The 23,701-nt window shown below is 38.5% G+C and overlaps 1 protein-coding gene and 2 pseudogenes across 1 annotated transcript; 1 reads left to right on the top strand and 2 right to left on the bottom strand.

The window, feature by feature from the left end:
• The first annotated feature begins 6,058 nt into the window (after window positions 1–6,058).
• Window positions 6,059–7,015, top strand: LOC127216575 (olfactory receptor 4F15). Its single transcript, XM_051177352.1, has one exon. The coding sequence runs from the start codon at window positions 6,077–6,079 to the stop codon at window positions 7,013–7,015; it is 939 nt and encodes a 312-aa protein (XP_051033309.1). The 5' UTR covers window positions 6,059–6,076.
• A 5,718-nt stretch (window positions 7,016–12,733) lies between these two features.
• Window positions 12,734–13,806, bottom strand: LOC127214951 (pre-mRNA 3' end processing protein WDR33-like; annotated as a pseudogene).
• Window positions 13,807–15,767: 1,961 nt separating this feature from the next.
• Window positions 15,768–16,705, bottom strand: LOC127215451 (olfactory receptor 4F3/4F16/4F29-like; annotated as a pseudogene).
• Window positions 16,706–23,701: the final 6,996 nt, after the last annotated feature.

The raw sequence follows: 23,701 nt of genomic DNA on the forward strand, positions 1-23,701 counted from the left end.
GCTTACATTCATGGGCAAATTCTCCATGTCCATAGCAGGAGAACCGAGCATACCCTAGCTCTAGGAAGAGCACAAATGTTTCCCTTACACAAAGAAGAACTTTAGGATTGCTGTATTAGTAAAATAACAAAAGCAAAACAGGGAAGCAAACTAATCTTCAAACCTTGTAAACTGAAGGAAACATTGTGTCCCAGATGTAAAACTAAAGGGAACAGTCTTGAAACATATTTTGGTCCTCTGATTCAGTAATTTCATCACTTGGTAATGAGCATCACATTTTTTTTTCCAATTTTTCTGTAAGTCTGGTTACAATTAATCTTTTCTAAAGTGTTGTTCAATTCCATATAAATGAAGGCAGAATACCCCTGACAAGCAATAGTCACAGAAGAGGACACACTGGTTCCAGGAGTGTGGAAAAGGGAAGAAGCACTCATCCAAGATAATTTAATAGGGTTCCCTTCTTTCAGCAATGTATGCAAGGCTGGGGACTGCAATGCATTAGCCTAAAACGACACAGCTGTGCTGGTGAATGCTGGCAGGGGATTGTTTGGGTGTGCTGCTGTTTTTAAGAGCTTCCCTTGAACTTCCCTTCTGCCATCTCTTCTCTGTGTCATAATGTTTAACCTCACTGGCCATATCCATTCCCTGCCACATTCAATTATTTAGTTCCCCTTTTTCCGTCTTATTCCAAATCTCCCATCTAATCCTTTTCTCTTTTAAAGATATATTTAATTGCCTAGGCTTTACCTTTTTTATAGATTTTATATGGAGTATCATATTTCCGTCTTTAAATGACCCCATAGACATCCTAATTTTTATCTTGTCCTTATGAACAGTTGAGTGTCTTTTTTTTTTTCAGCTGTTGTGATTTGTCCTTTTTCTCAAACACTCTCTATACAGCCCAGCTGGCTGTAACTCACTGTGGAGCATAGTCTGGACTGAACCTAGTAGCAAGCCTCCTGCCTCTGCCTCCCAAGTAATGAGAACACAGATGTATATCGCCACTTCCAATTCTTTTGGGGGGAGAGGTTGTAATCCAAATTTCAATTTGTAAAAGCACCTCAAATGCTCCCACTTCACAGTATATTTTCACTGTGCTTATTTCACACAAGACTTTTTTTTAAGTAAAAGTAATCACAAGGAATTCTTTTGAGGCTTTTAAATTTCCCATATTTAGGAAAGTTTTGATTCTTTTATAGCACATCACATAGAAGCTTGAATAGAAATTATAAATTAGTTTTTAATTTTTTGAGAAAATACTATATTTACATCATTTCCTTTCTCCCCACCTATTATCTTTCAAATTAATGGCCTCTTTTTATTTACTACATATACATATAATATACATATGCATATATACATACATACATATGTATGTGTGTGTGTATATATATATATATATATATATATATATATATTCCTAAATACATAAGTACAACCTGCTTAGTCCATACAATGTTACTTGTTTGTATGTGTTTTCAAGGATGACTCTTTGATATTCAGTTGATATGCTCTTCACTGAGAAAGACTATTTCTCCTGCTCTCAGCATTTCTTAGTTGTATATAGTTCTATTGTACAGTTGAGGCAGCAGGAGCTTTCCCTTCTCCACATTAACAAGTCTAATGATATAATCCTTGTTCAGTTCACATTAGGCAGCCACGTTGGTGAAAATTCATGGATGTAGCTTCTGACATTTCTAGTAGCCACGGTCTCACAAAAAAACTCCCTGTTCCTCTGGCTTATACAATTTTTTTTGCCCTGTCTTCCACAATGATCCTTGAGCCTCAGGTGCAGGATTTGTACTGTGTCGATTGCAACTGAGCTCCACAACTCTGCATTTTGATTAGTTGTGAGTTTCTGTAATAGTCTCCACCAGTCCCAATGAAGTTTCTTTGATGAAAGGACATTAGAAAGAGATGTGAGCAACACTCAATGAAAACAACACAGAGAATCCAAGAATCTAAGAGCTGGTTCTTTTTTTTTTTTTTTTTCTTATTTTACATATTGATCCCAGTTTCCTCTTGCTCCCATCTTCCCATTCCCCCCCAACCCCCATCCCATCCCATACCCACCTACTCCACAGAGAAGGTGATGCCTTCCAGTAGGAATCATCAAAATCTGTCAAGTCATTTGGAGTAGGGTCTAGGCCCTCCCTCCTATCTCTAGGCTAAGGGAGTATCCCTCCATGGGAAATGTTCTCCCAAAGTCCTTTCCTGCACCAGGAATGTATCCTGGTTCAACTGTCAGAGGTCCCTTAGACTGCCCAGGCCTTCTAATTGAGACCCATGTTCAGGGGTTCTGAGTTGGTCCAATGCTATTTTTCCAGCTATCAGTCTAGGGGTCCATGGGCTCCCCCTTGTTCAGGTCACCTGTCTCTGTAGGTTTATGTAACCTGGTCTTGACACCTTTTCTTATCACTTCTCCTTGTCTGCAACTGGATTCCAGGATTCGGCTCAGTGTTTATCTGTGGGTGTATGCTTCTGTTTCCAACAACTGCTAAATGAAGGTTCGAAGATAGCATATAAGTTAGTTATCAACTCATTATCAGGGAAGGATATTTAAGGTGGCCCAAGAACTGGTTCTTAAACAGGATTTACAAACCCTTAACCCACTAAAAAGAAAGAGACAACCAACTTAACAGAATAAAGTGGTTTTATAAAGCTTTTAGAATTGTTCTCATAGCCATTGTGTGCACCTTCAACTTCCTATACCATTGAATTATTCCACATAATAGCTAGGTTTTTCACCATTCTGTTATCTCCAAGATTTATCATATTGCTAGAGATTTTGTAGATTGCACATACATGTTTGTTGAATGAGTAAGTAAACATCCAAAGAAACCTACCTAGTGTTGCTTATGGGTTGATTTTTCAGTCATTAAAAAAAAAGTCATGGAACATGACACCTGCCCCCAAGTTTTATAAATGTAAGTGGGGATATCAACTCACAATTATTAAACAAAGACCTTGAAAAATAAAGTATGTAATAGAAGCTATACACTTAAGAATTTAGATAAAAAGAAGTCATAATACCTACCAGTGATTTTTTCTAAGATAAGCAGGGGGTTTGAGATGTTCCCGGTAATTATAGTTCCTTCCTTCTGAAAAAGGAAGATCTAATATTAAAAATGTATTTTTTCTATATTGAATATGAATTCTATAAATCTAAGAATTCATGTCAGTGTTATACCTGAGACCGCTGGAATCTAGCACTCTGGGTGTTCAAAGTACTTAGTGCCTTAACAATGTCTCTGATAACATGTTGGTTGACTGACTACCACTGACTCATCACTGATGCCCTTTCATTGTCCATCTTATATGTTAGTGGAGTCAGAAACAATTGATGTATATGCATAGGGCATAAGACAAGATGCACTATATATTCTTCAACCTTCAATATCCTTTTTTAATATCCTGACAAGGTACCTCAAATCCAAAGTGTCTGACTCATTGCTTCCTTGTAAAATTGTCATTACCCTATTAAAATAGTGTAGCATAGAGAATAATGCCCCTCAAGGATGCTTATGTCCTCAACACAGATCTGTGAATATTATCTTATGGAAAAGGCAACCTTGTGAATAAAATTGATTCAAGAATGAATTTTAAGATTTAAGATTATCATTAATCTGTTTAATGTGATTCCAGTGATAATTATAAGAGAACACAGAAGAGTCAAAGTGAGAGAGAAGGTTAGAGGATTAGGAGTAGATGCTGCAATTGTGGGGCCCTAAACCCAGAAATGCATGCAGTCTTTAGAAGCTGGAACTGACAGGGAAACAGATATAGATTCTCTTCTGGAAACTTCAGAAGGAATAAGTCTCTGGAGATAATTGAATTTTTACATTCAAAGATTCACATCAGTTTTCCTGCTTCTAAAACTGTGTGTTGTGTTAGGCAAGGATGAGGAGGTAGGTGAATGATGTGGGGGGTTAGGACAGTAGACTGAGACCAGGATAGCTGTCCTAAGCCACAAAATTTGTGACCAGTTCTTACAACAGTGATCAAAAATCAATATAAAAACTACTTATTGAGCTAAAGAAATAGCTCAATAATTTTTAGAAAACATACACAAGAACCTGGGTTTGATCCCCAGGAGTGCTAAGTAAATAAAAAAAGAGCTGAAAAGCTGTGTATTATAAAGAATGATTAGTAAGAGCCTGGAGATCTTGGTGTTTGTGTAAAGTTTCATGATACTTGGTGATAATTATTTTTGTATAGGTCACCTCACTGCCCACCTGCAGCACCTGTTCCTTGTCCCTAAACAACTACTGTCCTCTTCTACCCATGCTGTGACCTGACCACTGTCCTTTGTTGCTTCTGTGCTTTATAACTCAGCAACCACACTGTCCCCAAGCACACACACAGACAATCTGCCTATTTCCTCCCAGTATTTTATTTGCCATTCTTTTACCCAATTCAAGTTTATGTTGAAAACATGTAAATTTTATATGAGGTATTTCTTGCCTTTGGGAGTCAAGTGGATGTGCAGATCTATAATAGAGGGTGTTTTTAATACCAGCCCATAACCCTTTAGACCACAAACAGACTTTATTGAAAGTGAATAATGGCCCCATTTTGAAACGTTAGATGCCTTTTATTGACTTTTTTAAATTAGTGGCTGAGGCTTCCTAATTATTTTTACAACAGAATTTTCCCGTACAACTTTTCTCTGTGTAGTTAAACAAGTACAGGAATGACCTTTGGATCTTGTAATAGCCGTTAATTGGCATGCTATTTACATACTATTGGTTTGATGCCAACTGACTATTGGTTTGATACACTCCTAAATGTCAGCCCTCAGTCCCAAGAATTTATCCCTTCATTCAGCAAGTGTGAAGCACTTGTCATCAGGCTTTTGAGTCCTTGTTAGTGACATGATAGTGGCAGAAGCTACACATGGGAACCAAACATGATTTTCATATCAAATTAAACTGTTTTATTTTGCACTTCCAGGGATCAAACATAGGCTTCACACATGCTAAGAGAGTACTCTACCACTGGGCAACACCTCCAGAAAGAAGCTACATTTCAGTTCAAGACATGGACATTTATACAATTATGAATGACAAAGTGAACTAAATACTAACATTAGTTAGGTCTTCATTATCACTGCAATGAAACACAATGATCTAAAGCAAGTTGGGGAAGAAATGATTTATTTTGCTTACACTTCCACATCACTGTTCATCATCAAAGTCAGGACAGAAAATTAAACAGGGCAGGAACCTGGAGGCAGGAGCTGATATAGAAGCATTGGAGGAGTGCTGCTTGCTGGCTTGTTCTTCAATGGCTTGTTCAATCTGCTTTCTGATAGAACCCAGGACCACCCAATGATCACTAATTAGGACAATGCCCTATATGCTTGCCTAGTCTTAATGGAGGCATTTTCTCAATTGAGGTTCCCTCCACTCAGATGACTCTATCTTGGGTCAAGCTGACATAAAAATAACCAAGACAAAAGCATTGAGTGTTATGAAGACTCCCTCAGAATGTGATGTCACAAATAAGTGCATGTTTACCAGGATTTTGAGAATTAGACTTTGTGTATTACATCATACAATGACAGACATTTTGGGAAGTCAAAGAAAAAAAAGAAATGTTTACAGTTGAATTGAATAATAAAAAATAAGTGGAGAGACTTTTAGAGCTATATATGGTACATATTGTTAGGTGGCTCATATGAATAGCTGAAATCATATCAATTCATAGGAATGTGGTCAAAGGGATTTAAAAATGACCTTTTTTTGTCATCCAGATAGAATATCCTGGACAAGAGGAAATGGAAAATACCCACTTAATATTAAACAACAACAGAGAACAAATTGGTCCAGAGGTAGAAATTATTTAGTGGTAGTAGCTTTGAAAACTATGACACCATGTGGAAATCAACTAGCCCAACCAAGAGGAAGCCTATGCACATGTGATTAAGTGTTTTCCTGTGTGTAATGTTAATGTAATAATTACTTCCCTGGTTGAAGGCTTTCTTTTCTCGAACACTAGCTCTTGCCTAAGTAAGCTGTTCTCATTTCCATTCTTCCCTCAGCAAAGAAGAGTGCTGAGTCCAACATCTGGAGTGATGTATGGAACGAATCGCTCTGTGGTATCCGAGTTTGTGTTCCTCTGGATCACTAATATATGGGAAATTCAGTTTTCACTTTTTGTCTTCACCTTGCTGTTCTACTCTGCAAGCATGATTGGCAACCTTGTCATTGTGCTCACTGTAACCTTGGATGCTCATCTAAACTCCCCCCTGTACTTTCTCTTGGCTAATCTCTCAGTCATTGATATGATATTCTGCTCAATCCCAGCCCCTAAGATGATCTGTGACATTTTTAAGAAACACAAAAGCATCTCGTTCTGGGGGTGTATAACTCAGATCTTCTTCAGTCATGCAGTTGGGGGCACTGAGATGGTGCTGCTCATAGCGATGGCTTTTGACAGATATGTAGCCATATGTAAGCCTCTGCACTATCTGATCATCATGAGCCCATGGGTGTGTCTATTCTTTTTAGTCACTTCCTGGGTCATTGGCCTTATTCACTCAGTGGTACAATTGGTGTTTGTGGCAGACTTGCCTTTCTGTGATCCTAATACGTTGGACAGTTTTTATTGTGACCTCCCCCAGCTCCTCAGACTTGCCTGCACAAACACTCAAGAGCTTGAGCTCATAGTCACTGTCAACAGTGGACACATTTCTGTGGGTTCCTTTTTCTTACTGGTCATTTCCTATATTTTCATTCTGTTCACTGTTTGGAAACATTCTTCTGGTGGATTGTCGAAGGCCCTTTCCACTCTTTCAGCCCATGTCATTGTGGTCATCTTGTTCTTTTGGCCACTGATGTTTTTCTATACATGGCCATCACCAACATCACATCTGGATAAATATCTTGCTATTTTTGATGCATTTATCACTCCCTTTTTGAATCCAGTCATCTATACATTCAGGAACAAAGACATGAAAGTGGCACTGGGGAGACTTTGGAGCTATCTTAGGCACTACAGGAAAATGTCATAAAATGTTTTTCTGTGATGGTACAACTATAGATGCTCCATCATGGTCATTGCAGAATGTCACAGGCATTCCTAAGATTTATGTGATGCTGCATGCCCATAAACTGTGCCATTGGTTACACTATTAGAAATGGTGTTAATGATTGACACTCTGTAAAACAGAATAATAAGATCAATTCAGTGTCCTTTATAATTTACAATTCTAAAAGTCCATGATCTAGGGAAATTTCATAACATAAATCAAAGAATGATATTTTACCTCTTTCTATAGTAGAAAGACTATTCCATTAAAAGATAAATTGCAGTCACATGATCTTTAATCTGCTCACTATCTACCTTGATATTAAGTTTCTTGTTTTTAATATGTTTGTTTTCCCTTGTTCCAGTCTCTGTATATTTCACTCTTTATCATATTCCTCTGTATTACAGTCTGAGAAATTTTTGTCTTATGTGTAGAATATTAGAATTGAAAGTTGAAGTGATTGGCCAAAGCTATTTGTTCCAATCTCCTTAAGTTAAAATAAACAATACTTTTTACTTTCTTCTTTTTTCATATATTACATCTAGACTGCAATTTTCCCTCCCTTCATTCATTCCAGTTCTTCCTCACTTTTTGCCCCTTTCCTAGACACACTCCTCCCCCATTTCCCTTCAGAAAAGAGCAAGCCTCCCAAGGATATCAACCAAAGATGGCATAACTAGTTCCAATAAGACTAGGCACATATCTGATGGGAGATGTCATTCTGTAAAATGTTTCTTATACTGGTTAATGAATAAAGCACCGTTGGCCAATAGGAAAGCAAGATAGGCGGGACTAGGAGACAAGGAGAAGAGAGGAAGTAGTAGGGAGATTCAAGATGGACAATGGAGAGAAAATGCCAGCCCCTCCCTCTGGTAAGATAAGACCACGTGGCAGTACTTAGATTAATAGAAATGGGTTAATATTTAAGACAGAGCTAGCCGATAAGAAACTAGTAACTGGCCAACAGAATTATATCTAATATAGAGTCTCTGTGTTATTTTGGGCTGGTACGGTAGTGGGACCAGACCGGAGGGGAAAAACCTACCATAACAAACTGATGCCCACATGGCTAATAAAAACTTCCACTTAAAACTTAACAAAAGCTAAAAAGAAAAGAAAAGGAAAGGAAAGGAAAGGAAAGGAAAGGAAAGGAAAGGAAAGGAAAGGAAAGGAAAACAAAAGCGTTTTAGAAACAAAAGAACAGAGAAAAGCAAGGCTTCTTGGTAATAGCACTTTTCTCAGTTGGACTCTGTTTTGCTGGAAACAAGCAGAGATTTGTACTGCTTCTTTAAGGGTTTCCTGACTCAGCATAAGCGGCAAAAAACCTTAAAGCTTTTAAAGAATTCTGCTAACAACTAAAGGTTGTATATGAGAGCTGGCAATGACAATGACCACATCTCCAAGCTGGCAACATGCCGCTGGGTGCAGCATAGACCAAGGCAGTAAGCACAGCTCTCAATTCTGGGGGTAAAAGTACCCACCGACTCTGCAACAAGAAATACAAATAAACAATATAATCACCTAACCATCTTACTCACAGAGAGTAGATCAATTTTTCATGCCTAGATCTCTTACCATTTGTTTACATAACCTCAGCCTTGAAGTTATACAGACAAAGGTATCTAAGAATTTAAGGAGTGGCAAGTAGAGAGTCATGCTTCCTATTTCAACAGAATGGAATACATTAAAAGTCACTTATTTTTGCCTGCTGCACCCAACCATCCCACAGCATTCTGAAGTGTTCTGCCAATGTGTCTTGGGTTGCTAAGTTTTATAGCTATGTAATTAATAAAAGAAGATTTTTTATTTTGAATTATTGCTGGTTTTATATCGTGTTAATTACATTACAATTCTAATACCAGAGAACTCTTACCATATTTTTCTTTCTTTTCTTAGTTACTATCCCATTCATAGTGATTTACTTTTTTTAAATATATGAACTATTTTCTTCCCTCTCTACTGTTCCTCAGCACCAATTACAATGAGATCATTAGGATTCTTTTCTCCACCCTCTGCCTCTGTGACCCACTGAAAACAAGCCAGAAAACTGTTTTTTAATCTTTCTGGAAACGCTGCTGGCTTTCTTTATTATGTCACGTGAACCTACCCTCCTGGTTTTCCCGTCATGGTTTCCATCTCATCGCCTTCTGTGTGTGCTTAATCAAGCCTTCCATCCTCAGATCTGAGTCTTTCTTAAACCCAGCTTCTACATATTTTAGCTTTAGGTGACCAGCTCTATAATCTAAAAACTCATCTGAAAGAGACTTTCTGGTGTCTCACGTGGATACAAGTAAGAGAGTTTCTTCAAGGGCTTAGGAATGTTTATGCTCTGGTTTCCATTGGTATGTGTTAGGAGCACTTTCTGCCAGTCTGGTCACAGAGTCGCATTAGCACTGAAATGACGCAGAGACTCATTAGTTATAAATCTGTTGGCCAATGGTTAGAGCCTCTTATTGGTTAGCTCTTTCTTAGCTATTAGCTCATTTCTATCAGTCTAAGTGTTTCCATGTGGTCTTACCAGAGAAAGAGAGAGTCCAGACCTCATATTCCTCTCATGGCCTACATCTTGACGCCTCTCTACTACATCTCCCAGAATCCTCCTTGTCTCCTACTCCCACATATCTTGCTTTCCTATTGGCCAAAAGGGCTCTATTCATTAATAAATAAGAGAAACATATTTACAGAATGACATCTCTCATCAGGTGTGCTTTGTTTTTCTTTGCTTTTGCAGTGCTGGAGATCAAACCAGACCTTATACACAACGGGCAAGAGCTCTATAGCTCAGCTACCTCCCCAACTATTTCCCAGCTTTTGTACCAAACATTTCTTTAGTATAGGAGTACTAGAACATAAAGGGATGATATTCCAAATTGCTTAAAGACTGTACAAAAAAATATTCCATATCTCTTGTTGAAAAATAGTCCAAGAAAAGTGATACATGTTTCACAGAATTCTTTTTAATGAGTGAAACGCCAAAGAGATGATCAGAAGTTCAGGCACTTGACACTAAACTGGAAGACCTGAGATCATGCCTGAATTTAATCCCTGGGTCCCACTTGTCTGAAAGAGAGAAGACTTCAAAAGCTTTTCTCTGATCACCAATATTCACCATGGCACATGAACCCAAGTATGTAAAATAAATGGTATAAATTTCTTTTAAAAATAAAAATAATAAAATATGACATCAAACGAACTGCCTAATTTTGCACACCTGACTATTAAATCCAATCGGCAGTTCTTGCAATCACTTTTTTTAAGTAACTGAATAAGGAAAAGTATCTGAAAAAAAATGCCAAAAACTTTAAGAGTGACACCAGCAATGATTCATTGGGTAGAATCTGTTTTCATTTAGTGACATGCATATATAAGACCCCCAATGCATGACATCTAATCTCAGCTCTTCATTTCACTCATTCAAACTATTTAACCTCTTCATGCATAAAGTCTAGATCCTGCATGAAAGAGGGGTTAAACGTCTGAAACTCCCTTTTGACCTAGACTATCATTCCTCAACCTATGGGTCACAAACCTCTATCTCCAAAAAAAATTTCATTAGAATTCTTATGAGTATCAAAACTACAGTTATGAAGTAGCAACAGAAGTAATTTTATGGTTAGGTGTCACCACAACAAGAGGAACTGTTATTAAAGGATCACAGCATTAGCAAGGTTAAGAATCACTGACCTAAATACACAACAGTTTTTTCATGCCTCCCACTCCCAAGCACTGGAATTATAGGCATAAATGATCACATTATGGCTCTTCAATTATGTGTTTAAGTATGCCATAATAAAATACCAAAGTAATGAGCTTAATATGTTAGAAGAAATTATCAAAATGATTTGCTTATAAAAAATATAAAATTAGCTGGGCAGTGGTGGCACATGACTTTAATCCTAGCATTAGAGAGGCAAAGGCACATGGATCTCTGTGAGTTCAAAGCCAGCCTGGTCTACAGAGCTAGTTCCCAGATAGGCTCCAATGCAATACAAAGAAACCTCGAAAAACCAAAACATATATATATATATATGTATGTATGTATGTATGTATGTATATGTATGTATGTATATGTATATATATATATAAATTTAGTTGATAAAAATACATTGAATACATATTATATTCTACTTTTCATGCCCAGAAATTTAGAAATTTGTTTATAATGTTCAGTCATGGGAGCTGGGCATGGTGGTACACACCTTTAATCCCAGCACTCAGAGAGGCAGAGGCAGGTAGACCTCTGTGAGTTTGAGGCTAACCTAGTCCACAAAGTGAGTTCCAGGCCAGTCAGGACTATTAAACAGAAGAAACCCTGTCTCAAAAAAAAAAAAAAAAAAAAAAAAAAAAAGGATGAGGAACTTGGGTCTTTTAAACACTTGAATATGCTATTGCTTTTTTTTTTTTTTTATCAGAGCATGTAGCAAATTTATTATCCGTGGGTGAGAAACTGTTACATGAAGACACACAGCAGGGGAAGAGGTCAGCATTTAACAGATCATCCATGCTTCTCAGACAGGGAAAAATAAAAACACTGGGCTGCACATTATAAACAGGAGAAGGAAGTATCCAGTGAAGAAGGCCTTAAAGAGAATGTAGTCAGCTAACATATGCATCTCATCCAGAACTCAAAAGAATAGGGTTTTTTTTCTTTTCAGTTTACCATCAATATTGAGAGAACTCAGTGCATTACTAGTTCCTATCATTCATTACCTGTGCTCGTTTTAGTCTATTTCCTGTATCAACAAAACATGGGGAACTTCCTTAACAGTGAAAATGGATGTATTCTACTCTAATATGTCTGCATATAATCAGTTATGCCACAGAGGAATACTGCTCAAAACATGAGCATCAGTTTCTGCCTCAGACACTTAAACTTCAAAAATAAGCTAACTAGCAATAAGCAGGCTAGCAAGACTTACTGCTCAACATCTTTACATAAGTTTCTCACTTATTTAAAAGGCTTATGAAAACCACATGCTTTCTTCCAGGTGTAAAGCAATCCCATAAATGTTGTACCTCTGGAGCAAAACTTAAAATGTACATCAGATTTCTTTTTAAAGCCAATGACTCTGCTACACAAGAGGGAGCCAGTTTTCTTCCAGGGTGTAAAAAACCATCAAGATTTTCAATGAACTGTATAAACTCCCCTGAACTTCTGAATGACTAACAGTGGGGGAAAATATTAGCATGACACTGAGGCCAAAGTCTATAAAGCAGAAACATGTATATGCAACAAGTTTTGTAGATTCTGAAAGTAGAAACAAGCAACTGCCAATGGTGTTTCTAAAGTCAACCTCTTCCCACATGTGGATGGCACAACCTTAAAAGAATGCTTCTTAGCTTTATTCTGAGGCTGCAGCAACTCTTCAGGCTTTTCTTGAAAGTCTTTCCCCCAGTTTTACTTATACATTTCTCACTGTTATGTAAAAACATACAACTCACTGAAAATGTTTTAACTCCACTCATACATTTGCATAAGTCATGTTATCAACAGTGAATCAGAAGAAAAGTCCTAGAGTCTTCTTTGACAAAGATTTGCTTACAGCTGCAAAGCATGAAGAACCCATTCATTACTCCGTTAATGTTTGCCACGTCCAGAGAGTTATCTGTGAGGTTTTTAGTCCTATACTTTGTTTTTGAAGTCGTGGCAGAACCAAGCCAACCAGGTCTTCACTTAAACCTCTTTTTTTTTTTCCTTGACTTTTGTGTGGATTCTGAAGGTGATTTCTGTAGGCTTTAGATTTTATTCAGTTGTATAATTAAAGACTGAATTCTTTATTTGGAATATTCTTGTCTTACACAGTAGATAATAAAAAGGAATAACATATACTCATTATTAACCATAAATGAAAAGAGAAAACCAGTGCAAAATGTGGCAGACAATACATCTCTAACATATTGCAAAGGCTGATACCAAGACAAAACTACTTCAGAAAGGTGCCAGCAAAATGGTGAGTGTGTGAAAACAAAGAGAAATATTGTGTTCATAAGGTGCAGAAAGTTTCCCAGAATCTGAGAGAGCCCATGCATCTCTGCACCCAGAATACACTTAGAGAGTAATTTAACCATGACAATAGGGACTACAGAAAATGGTATATTGTGTATAAACCTGGCATCTCCTAATCGCCTCCTTATGTGCCTGGAACATCTTGACGTTGTTCATGTTGGATTGCCAATATTTCACATATCCTCCATGACCTGCTGTCAACATCCACATGTCATTATGTGACCAAGTCATGGCCCTCACAGGGCTATCATAAGCCTGCAATATGGTTTTGAAGTTGAAAGTCAGCCCTTTCCACAAGGGGTGAACTCTCCACTAGAAGCTCCAGTGACCAACCGTCTTCCTTCTGGAGTCCACCTCACAACAAACACTGGGCATTTTACTTTGTTGAAGTCCTAACAAATTTTGTTGTTACTGCATTCATAGGATTATTCAACATTCCTATAGGTGGGACAAGATCATTATAATAACCTGCATCCGGCTGAATGGCCCGCATATCTCTCTGGTCTCTTTGCCATATCCTATTCTCCAAATACAATTACAGAAGGGTTATAGTCTATAGTTTTCGGTTCACAGCTTTTCTCATCCGTTTTCCATCAAAGGTAAGTTGCTGCATTGCTTGCTGCTGTGCAAAATCGGGTCGTTTATAAAATAGTTGTCGGGGTGCCTGGTGCTGAAACCTTGGCATATGGAAAAATCGTGGAGGAGATCCAATTTCTGTAGCCATGGTGATGTTTTCCTACTAGGTCACGTGGGAGGCCGGGGAGGGGCGCCTAATCGCGAGCGTAGGGAATGTCTCCCTCCCCATCTGGTCCTCTTCCCTTCTCCCCACTCTCAATTCCTCTCCTTCAAAGATGCAGCCGCCATCTTCCCCGAGGAGCCACCAAGCGTACGCCTGTGCGTCATCACGCCCACCGAATATGCTATTACTATTGCTCTGGGTTGCCCCCTTGGAGGTTGAAGATAAGGATAAGTCTCTATTGCTAAAGACACCATATATTTTTGACACAGGACTCAGATTAGAGCTGGCTCTAACCTGACAGCCTCCTTCCTGTGGTCTTAGCTTTTACAGCACCAGAAAGTGCTAGGAAAGCTGCCAAAGAAGGGAAGCAAACAGTAGTTCTAACCAGCTGTGATGCCAATTGACGACAACAATGGCTAGCATGTCAAGATATCCCCCTAAAAGTGCAATAGTGATTCTCATATTGTAGCAGTAACCAACAGCTGTCTAGGTATACTTAAAGCCTACTTCACCAGGAGGGGAAATCATGTCAGGTTCTGTAAGCCTAGCTAACTAAGCAAGAGCAATGGGGTGGTGGATCTTAGAGAAGAACCTACTACTGTCACTTTACTAGACTAGCATAATTCCTGGCTACACTCTAAAATTTGTCCTTCCACCCACAGTTACGTGTATCTCTTACCATCATCAAACAAGATTCGTTTTGCAGTAGATGAAGAACATATTTTAAAAGCCACAATTTGTCATAATGTGGAGAACATCTACAACACAGCTAGTAACCTGTGGCTCAGGGAACATCATAGAAGAGAGGGTGGGAAGATTGCAAGAACCAAAGGACCAGGAAGTCTGCTGTGAGAGTATGTCTCCTAGAAATGACAGGGGAAATTACAACCATAGAGTTGGGGCAAGCACATGGGGAGTAATAAGCTCTGTGCCAGATTTCTTACCAAATCTCTGCTGTTTTAATCCTTTGACACTACTAGAACACAGTTTTCAAAGGAGTAAAGTGGTTTTAAGGCCTAATCTGTGCTTGCCATAAGCACTGGTTAGTATACATAAATAGCTGTAATCTAGTGCTCCAATTTCAGGATGATACTGTGGTAAACATAAAAAGTAATTTTTAAAGTCTGGGCATTATGGTATATACCTTTAAGCCCATCTTTCAGGAGACAGAGCTCAGGTGGATCTCTGTGAGCTTAAGGACAGCCTGGTCTACACAGTGAAATCCAGAACAGCCAGGAATATGTAAAAGACCATCTCAAAAATACAAATGGTAATTTTAAAGTCATGACTGTTTACTTTTCCTTATACAAAGGCAGTATACACTGAGGGGATAAGGCAGATGCTATTGCTTTAATGTCTACTATGCTCATTTTTTCTCATTTATCACAGGTGATTCCACAATGTCTCACCCAGAGTCTCATTTTTTTAAAAAAAGAAATCCAAAAAAATGGGTTGTTGATTATACATATAGTTATGGATATACATATGTATGCAGTAATAATAATCAAAGAAAAAGATTCTATCAGATAGAGAGGTTGAGAAGAGTTGGGAGGAGGGTACCTGGGAGGGAGTAGAGGTAGGAAAAGGAGGGAAAAAGAGGTGCAATTCTACTTCTGTTAAAAACATTTTTTAATGTGTAACAATTGCAAATTTTCTCATATTTGCAGAACAGTTTTTTCATATTGTGCATCGTAAAGCCAAACAAAAGATAACAAAGAAGATGTAAGAAGGGAAATGCAGAATGATACATGTACTAGGTCAGTCCAGAGCCCTCTGTATCAAGAGTTCCATATTAATACATTTTGTTCCAACACATTACATTAAAAGAATACATCTTCCTAGGGTTATAAGTAGAAAATACATAAAGAAAATCTTGTGTGTTGGTAATTTCACTAGTAAGTAAAGAATATGTGTGGCTGTGTGTCTTTAGAGTCTTAACTGTAATTAAGAAAACATTAAGAACACATGTCTTTGTTGATACCACATTCTTAAAACACATTCTGGAAACTTGGCATTAGACTGAATATCCTTCTCATTGCTGCCTTCATCTCTTTGTTCCTAAAAGTATAGATTACTGGGTTCAGAAATGGGGTAATTATTACATCAAAAATGGCAAGGAATTTATCTACAGGCACTGTAAGAAAAGGCCATGAATACACAAAGATACATGGGCCAAAAAACAATACCACCACTGTGACGTGGGCTGACAATGTAGAGAGAGCCTTAGATGAGCCTCCAGAAGAATGCTGCCAAACAGTGGCCAGCATAAATGCATAGGAGATCATCAGCGTGATAAAAGTTCCTAGAGAGATGAAGCCACTGTTGGCCGTAACCATGAGATCCAGCCTGTATGTGACTGTGCAGGCAAGCTTAATAAGCGAGGAAGATCACAGTAAAAGCTGTCCACTTCACTGTGGCCACAGAACTGAAGGTTTACAACAAATGCAATTTGGATTAGTGAATGCATGATTCCAATGGTCCAAGTCACTACTAAGAGTAAAATGCATGTCCTTGGGTTCATGATGGTGAGGTAGTGGAGGGGCTTACATATAGCAATGTAGCGGTCATAGGCCATGACTATGAGCAGCACCATCTCTGTTCCTCCACTGACATGAATGAAGAACATCTGAGTGATGCAGCCTTGAAGGGAAATGACTTTTCTCTCCTTTAAAAGATCAAAAATCATCTTGGGAACTGTAATGGAGGATATACACATATCAATAAAGGAGAGGTTGGCAAGCAGGAAGTACATGGGAGAGTGTAAATGGGGGTCAGAGATCACAGTGAGTACAACTAAGAAATTTCCTAAAATGCCCGCCACATAGAACATAGAGAAAACCAGAAAGAGGACAACACATATCTCCAAAGAACTGGCAAATCCCATCAGCACGATTTCAGACACCACTGAATGATTTTCTCCCCGCATGATCTCAGTTACTTTTGGTTCCAGATTTTCCTGAAAGAACAGTAAAATAAGAAAGTGGGGATTACTGCACAGGTGACATCAGAGTAGCAGAACCTCTAGGAAATAAATGCTGAGGGATCTTATTGTAGGGAAGTTGACCTCATACTATCATAGGAGCTTGATTAGCAATTTACCATCATAGTCCCTAACATTGTACCTTGAAGTCTATAAGATAGGCAGAAAAGAAGAGAGCTCCAATGTAAATTTGAGAACAAAAATAAGCCAGAACTCAAAAGCAAGATCTAGAGTCTACAAGGACAGATAGAAGCTAGTTTATATCTTATTGGCAGGGCATGGGAAGACTCAAGTCTGTAGGTTAGGTGTTCATAGAGGCAAGAAGCAAACTAAATACATCCATTAACAGAAATGTCTTGTGTAGAATTCCTGGTAGGTAGTTATCTATGATCAACTCTATGGAGGGTGAACAAGCTAGCTCCTGATTTAGCATACCTATGGTTGGACAATTATAATAGTCTTCTATCTAATGAGAGATATGTTTTCATTCATCTTTAATAATAAGTCTGTTTTTATAATTTGAAATCAAGCAGAACTAACAAAATCCATTTTTCATATGACAACATTTCAAATATTTGAAGCTATCTTTCATATCTAGCCAACATCACCAATCTATAAGAAAAAAATGTCTGATTTTTTAATTGTATCACATTGAACTTTGCTTACAATTCTGATTATATTCCTGTTTTGTTGTTTGTTTGTGGTTTTGGTTTCGTTTTTTAAACCGTCTCATTCTAGTCATACTAGCCTATAACCAATCCACTATATAGTCCAGATTTGCCTCATGGCAATCCTCCTACTTCAGTCCTTGAGTGCTGTGGTCACTACCATGAGCCATCATGCTCAGTTTTATTATATTGCTATGTAAAAAAGGAGAACATCGGAGAGCCACCGGATACGGTTCAGACATGGCCAAGTCCAAGACCCACACCACATATAGCCAGTCCCGGAAATGACACAGAAATGGCATCAAGAAACCCCGATCACAAAGATATGGATCTCTTAAGGAGGTTGACCCCCAAGTTCCTGAGGGAACATGCACTTTGCCAAGAAACACAACAAGAAAGGCTTGAAGAAGATGCAGGCAAACAATGCAAAAGCAATGAGTGTATGAGTATAGGCCAAGGCCCTTGTGCAGCCCAAGTTGGTTAAGCCCAAGATGCCAAAGGGTCCCAGCCCCCAAACTCAGTGGTCTTGCTTTCATTGCTCACCCCAAGCTTGGGAAGAGGATTAAAATCTACATGGCCAAAGGTCATAGGCTCTGTAACCAAAGCCCAAGGTTCAAACCACGGCAGAGGCCTCGGCTCCAGCTAAGGGCCCAGGCTGCAACTCCAGCTCAGGCTCCCAAAGGCACCCAGGACCTTTGAAGGCCCCATAGAAAAGGTTTCTGCCACTGCTACTGTGAAGACAGATGGACTGATGTGACACATCTACACACTCTGCAGATGATCTGTGCCCTATGCTGTTTTTACAAATAAACTTGAGGCAAGACCTGTTTTAAAAAAAAATAGGGAACATGGCCCACCAAATCACTAAGCAGGGCTCATATGGTCTCACAGAGACTGAAGTGGCAAGCATGGGAGCCTGCACAGGAATGCACCACGTCCTACATATATGTTACAGCTGTTAGCTTAGTGGTTTTGTGGGACTCCTAACAGTGAACAGGTATGTCCCCGACTCTTTTGCCTGCTCTTGAGATTCTTTTCCTCCTATTGGGTTGCCTTGTAATGCCTTGATATGATGGATTTGCCTTATCTTATTGTATCTTTTTTATTCCTGTTTAGCTGCCATCTGTTAAAGGCTTGCTCTTTTCTGAAGAAGAAATGGAGAGGAAGTGAATCTGTGGGAGAGGAGAGGTGGGAGCAGGAGCTGGGAGGAGAGAAGGGATGGGAAATTGTGGTGAGGATGTATTTTATGAGAGAAGAATATTTTCAATAAAAAAATATTGTAAAACAAAACTGGCAGATTATATAACTATTACTCATGGTAATTATGGACATAGAACTCTTTTGATGAAAAATTTATTGTAACTTTGGAGAACAGTCCCAGAACTAATGATAGCAGAAAGAAATAATACATAACTAATAGATACTACTAAAAGAGAAAATAGAGTAAAATACATGGATGCTTACTGCTGCTTGTTCCTATTAGATGTAGTCAAGAATCTAAAGAACTGAAGTGGGACCTAGGGCATGAGAGGGGGAAGAATATTTAACCTTATACTTATGATTCTTAAAACAAACCTTAAGGTCTCAGCACAATTTCATAGAGTAATACTCAAATAAACAAATATTACCAAAAGCAAAGCCTCCCCCTGAAAACTGCTGCACAACAGTTACTTCTTAAATGTCCTTTTTTTCTTTCTCTCTCTTTTTTTTGGCTTGGTTTGTTTTGTTTTGTTTGTTTGTTTATTTGCCACTACTGTCTCTTGTTTTGAGATAAGATCTCACTATGTAGCCCAGGCTGGCCTCAAACTCACTATCCTCCTGACTCTGCCTTAGGAGTCTTGCACGTGCAGGATATGTCAGCCACACCTAGCCATGTATGGTGTTTTCCTGCAGATATGACTGTTGATAAGATAGAAAGCTAAATAATCTCATAGCTGCATTTGGAAAATCAGTCATATTAAAACTCAGTTACCGCATGGCCTTTCAACTATGTGTAAAAAACTACCCCCACAGTTCGGATGACATGATCTACCAAAAAGTCGAGAAACAGATAACTAGCTAAATCTGCAAAAGTTGTATTTTAAAAAATAGGATATTTCCCCCTGTCTTATTTTATGAGACAATCTGATTTCCAAAACTCATACTGACAAGAGGACAAAAATAAGAAAGAACAGCTTTGAATGCCCAGATACAAGTTTCTAATGAGTTTGGGACATAAGTTCCATATTAAAAGCCAGTGTTTTCCAAAGGAAAGTTGGAAAAAAGCAGAACGAACTGTAATACAGGCCAAAGCAAGCCTCCAGCAGAGGGAGATTTGTCATGAGCTTTTGACCATCAAACAATTCCACGTGATTTGGAAATTGTTGGGCATCTATTCCATCATCATCACAGTTTCACTCAGTCATCTACACCTTGAGCACCACACCATAAAGGACAGGGATTGATAAAGCAGAACCGAAGAAAAGGGATGGCCATCTAGTAGCTGCCTGCTCAGGCCCTCAACTAAGCAGCACCTCCATTTTTGAAGGGAAATCTGGGTAGCAGAGAGAACAAGAGATTATAGTGTTTTCATCCAGACATGAGGGCTGGAGATTTAGGGTCAGTGGTAGAGCACACTGGTACAGCCAGCATGTCTGGAAAGAAAACAATAATAATAATAATAATAACAACAACAACAACAACATTAAGGTAATTGAGTGAAAAATGGACATGCAAAGACCAAAGTTTGCATCCTTAATTGTTTTGTTTTACTTTTCCCTCTTTTCATATTGCTGTCATAAAGAAAAAAACACAGGACATTGCTAACATAATATTCTTAACCCTAGAACGGAAGAAAAAAATACAAAAGTGTGGAAGTTCTCTAAGGTTCTGAGAACACTACCTTTTAACCCAGTTGGTGAATGCAATAAGGATTCTTTTTTCTCCCTTTTCTCTTAGATTTTTTATTTTTATCTTATGTGTATGAGTGTTTTGTTTGCATGTGTTATGTACATTACATGCATTCAGTAACCATGGAGGCCAGAAAAGGGCATTAGATGCTCCGGAATTGTCATTACAGGCAATTGCAAGCTGCCATATGGGTGGTTGGAATCAAGCCTGGATCCTCTGGAAGAGCAGCATATGCTCTTAACTGCTGAGCCATCTCTCCATCCCCCATTTGATTGTCCTTAACATGCAAAAGGTTTTTTTAACACAGTCATTGGATATAGAATATATATCACAGATTTTTAAATAACAGTACAAAGTAAAAAAAAAAATAGGTGTGGGCATTCCCAAGAAAGGAAACATATACAAAGATATAGAAGAAAGAGACAGTAAGTAGATCAAAAGCAAAAGTACTTTTGGGGCTTCACTGTAAGGTTGTGTAGGAGGAACACAAGACATAAAAATATAAATGACTTCAGAGCCCCTCAAAAGCTGAGCTAAAAGAAATTAAATTCTACTACGTGGGGGAGTTACCTGGAGGTTTGGGTGGGTGAGTGAGTAGGTGGGTAGGTAGTGGGTTTTGTTTTATTTTGTTTTGTTTTGTTTTGTTTGAGACAAAGTCTTACTGTGTAGACTGAGCTAGTCTGGAACTTCCTGTGTAGGTCAACCTGACCTTGAACTCAGAGATCTACAAACCTGAGTGCTAAGATTAAAGGGAGTGCACCTCATGCTCGGCTGATTTGGAGTTTCTAAGCTGGGAGAGGAAGGGGTCTTTACCTTAAGAAATACAGTATTTTAAGAGGAAATTAAAATAAAAGGACAACATAGATCTCGTGTATATAAAAGTGGTCAGAGAGAGCCACAAGAAATCATATATCTAGAGAAAAGACAGAAATGCTCAAGACTATGAGTCTGAAGAAAACAGAAAGAGTGATAGAGGCAGGAAAATGGCATCAATGAACAGAGAACTCAGAGTCCCAGAACTCAAGATGTGAGATTACTTCCGGAAAGTGAGGGTGTCATTCACAGTGAAGTAAAAGGAATAAGAATTGCATTTGTGTTTGTGAGATCACTAGGGAAGAATGCAGCTGCTGGGGAGAATAAGGACCTTGTAGGGAACCCACCACCCACCACCACCACCCACCACTACAGAATTCTAGAGGCTGGAGCATAACTACTAAACCAAAGGTGTTCAGAAATAGAAAACAAAGGGTGAATGAGAGAGAAACTTGGAATCTCTAAAATCAAGTCAAAGGTGATTATCAGACTGATCGTCTACTGATGCATGAACACTTAGCTAGCATGCCCAAGGCCATGTGTGTTCAATCCCACACATGGGCTTTCACACACACACACACACACACACACACACACACACACACATCTATTGATGTTGTGACAACTACAAAGGCAAGATGAAAGACAAGAATGCAGAAACAGTCTCTCAAAACTGAGTTTTTGACAACTAAATAAAAAAAGGGAAAGGGGGAGCATTTTGTCAGCTGAAGAATAAGAAGGAATGTGAGGTGGAAACAATTTGTTATAAAGTTCTAGGAAATCAAAAGTCCATGAAATCACAATGAAACATAAGACTGAGTCTGTTTTGTACATAATCTAGAGAGGAGAAGGAAATCTATATAAAAAAAAAAAACTATTTAGAGTGTCTCATGTAACTTGTTGCAGAAAATAGTATAGTAGTACAGTAATAGATATGTCTTAGCTGTTGTGATCGCTAGCTCTAACAGCTACATTGTCAATAAACTGTATAACTTTAGGTTTTCAATGAGATTTATAAAATCTGTCACATACTGCCTTTTTTCCTTTGGTTGTCACAAAGCACCAAGTGAAAGGTCACCAGGTACCCTTCAGTTTGACATTAGAAAGAAAAGAAAGACAGCATTTTCCCTGGTTTATTTGGAGTCTAGTTGGGATTGAGAAAGACTTAGAGAGCAAGGAGAGGTCCAGAAGACTGGAAATGACAAATGCTACATAGTAAGAATCAACCATCCAAAAAGGTAGGAAACAGGGGAGCCTAAAAAACCAATGTAGTCCCAGTAACTTCTGCTCCCCAACCCACTGCATGAACATTAGTACTCTAAAACTCTGGTTAGATCTCCTTTACTGCTCAAATCACTCCCAACTAGATGATTATTCCCCATGGGCTAAAGAAAATTCAAGCAGCCTCAGGGCCTCTGGGCATCAGCACCATCTAAGTTGTTCACAGTTCCTCCAGCCAAGTCAGAGTTCTCCCCAGTTCCACTTCCTTCTCTTTTGGTAAAACTCCCCCTCCTCAGGGAAACATTTGTCTCACCTCTTCTGAAATATTCCCCAATTTTAAGAGTCCCCCAGATAAAGCCTCCTGAAGCCTGCTCAATTCAAATATATATATATATATATATATATATATATATATATATATATATATATATATATTAATCTCCCTAATCTCCCTTTCCCCTTCCCATAGTTCTTTTTGATGTCTTTGGTCTGTGACATGTAGAGTTGATTGTGTGTGGAGTAGAAAATTACTTCCTTGCATTGGTCATCTGTGCCTTCATCCTCAGATCAAAAGATATTTGGCTGGGCATAATTATCAGTTCTGGGAAGTGGTTAAATACTTTATAAATTGATTCAAATTCATTCCTTTGCAATATTGAATGGTTGCTCCAAATCAGATCATTTTGGGTGATGACAGTAAAGGAGACATAAAAAAAAACTATGTTCATAGCAGCACTATTTGTAATAGCAAGAACCTGGAAGCAACCTAGATGCCCTTCAATTGAAGAATGGTTAATGAAGATGTGGCACATCTACACAATGGAATACTACTCTGCAGAAAAAAATAACTGGTATCTTGAAATTCGCAGGCAAGTGGGATGGCACTTGAAGAAACCATCCTGAATGAGGTAACCCAGTCACAAAAAGAGGAACACAGTATGTACTCACTCATATATGGATTTTAGACCTAGATCAAATGATCACCAGCCTATAATTCACATCACCAGAGGAACTAGGGATACAAGTTGTATTCTAAGAGATTCATATGAAAGTCCCTCACAGAACTGGGAAGGGGACAAGTCCCCTAGACCTCAGGGGTAGTGGGGGGGGACAGCTAATGGAGAGAGAAGTAGGAGAAAATGAGAGGGAGGAGAGGGAAGGGGAGCATGTGTGACTAGGAGGATTGAGCCTGGTTAGGAATGGAAAATAGGGAAAGAGAGAGAGAGACAGAGACAGAGAAGAGAGAACATAAAAGAGGGAGCCAATATTGGTTTGAAGATAAAGTTGAACACAAAGAAAGGTCGAGGGAACTACAAGACTGCTCCCAACTAACAATCTCAGCTTCCGTGGA

Source organism: Phodopus roborovskii, unplaced genomic scaffold (genome assembly GCF_943737965.1).
Source record: "Phodopus roborovskii unplaced genomic scaffold, PHOROB, whole genome shotgun sequence".
Taxonomy (NCBI): Eukaryota; Metazoa; Chordata; class Mammalia; order Rodentia; family Cricetidae; genus Phodopus; species Phodopus roborovskii.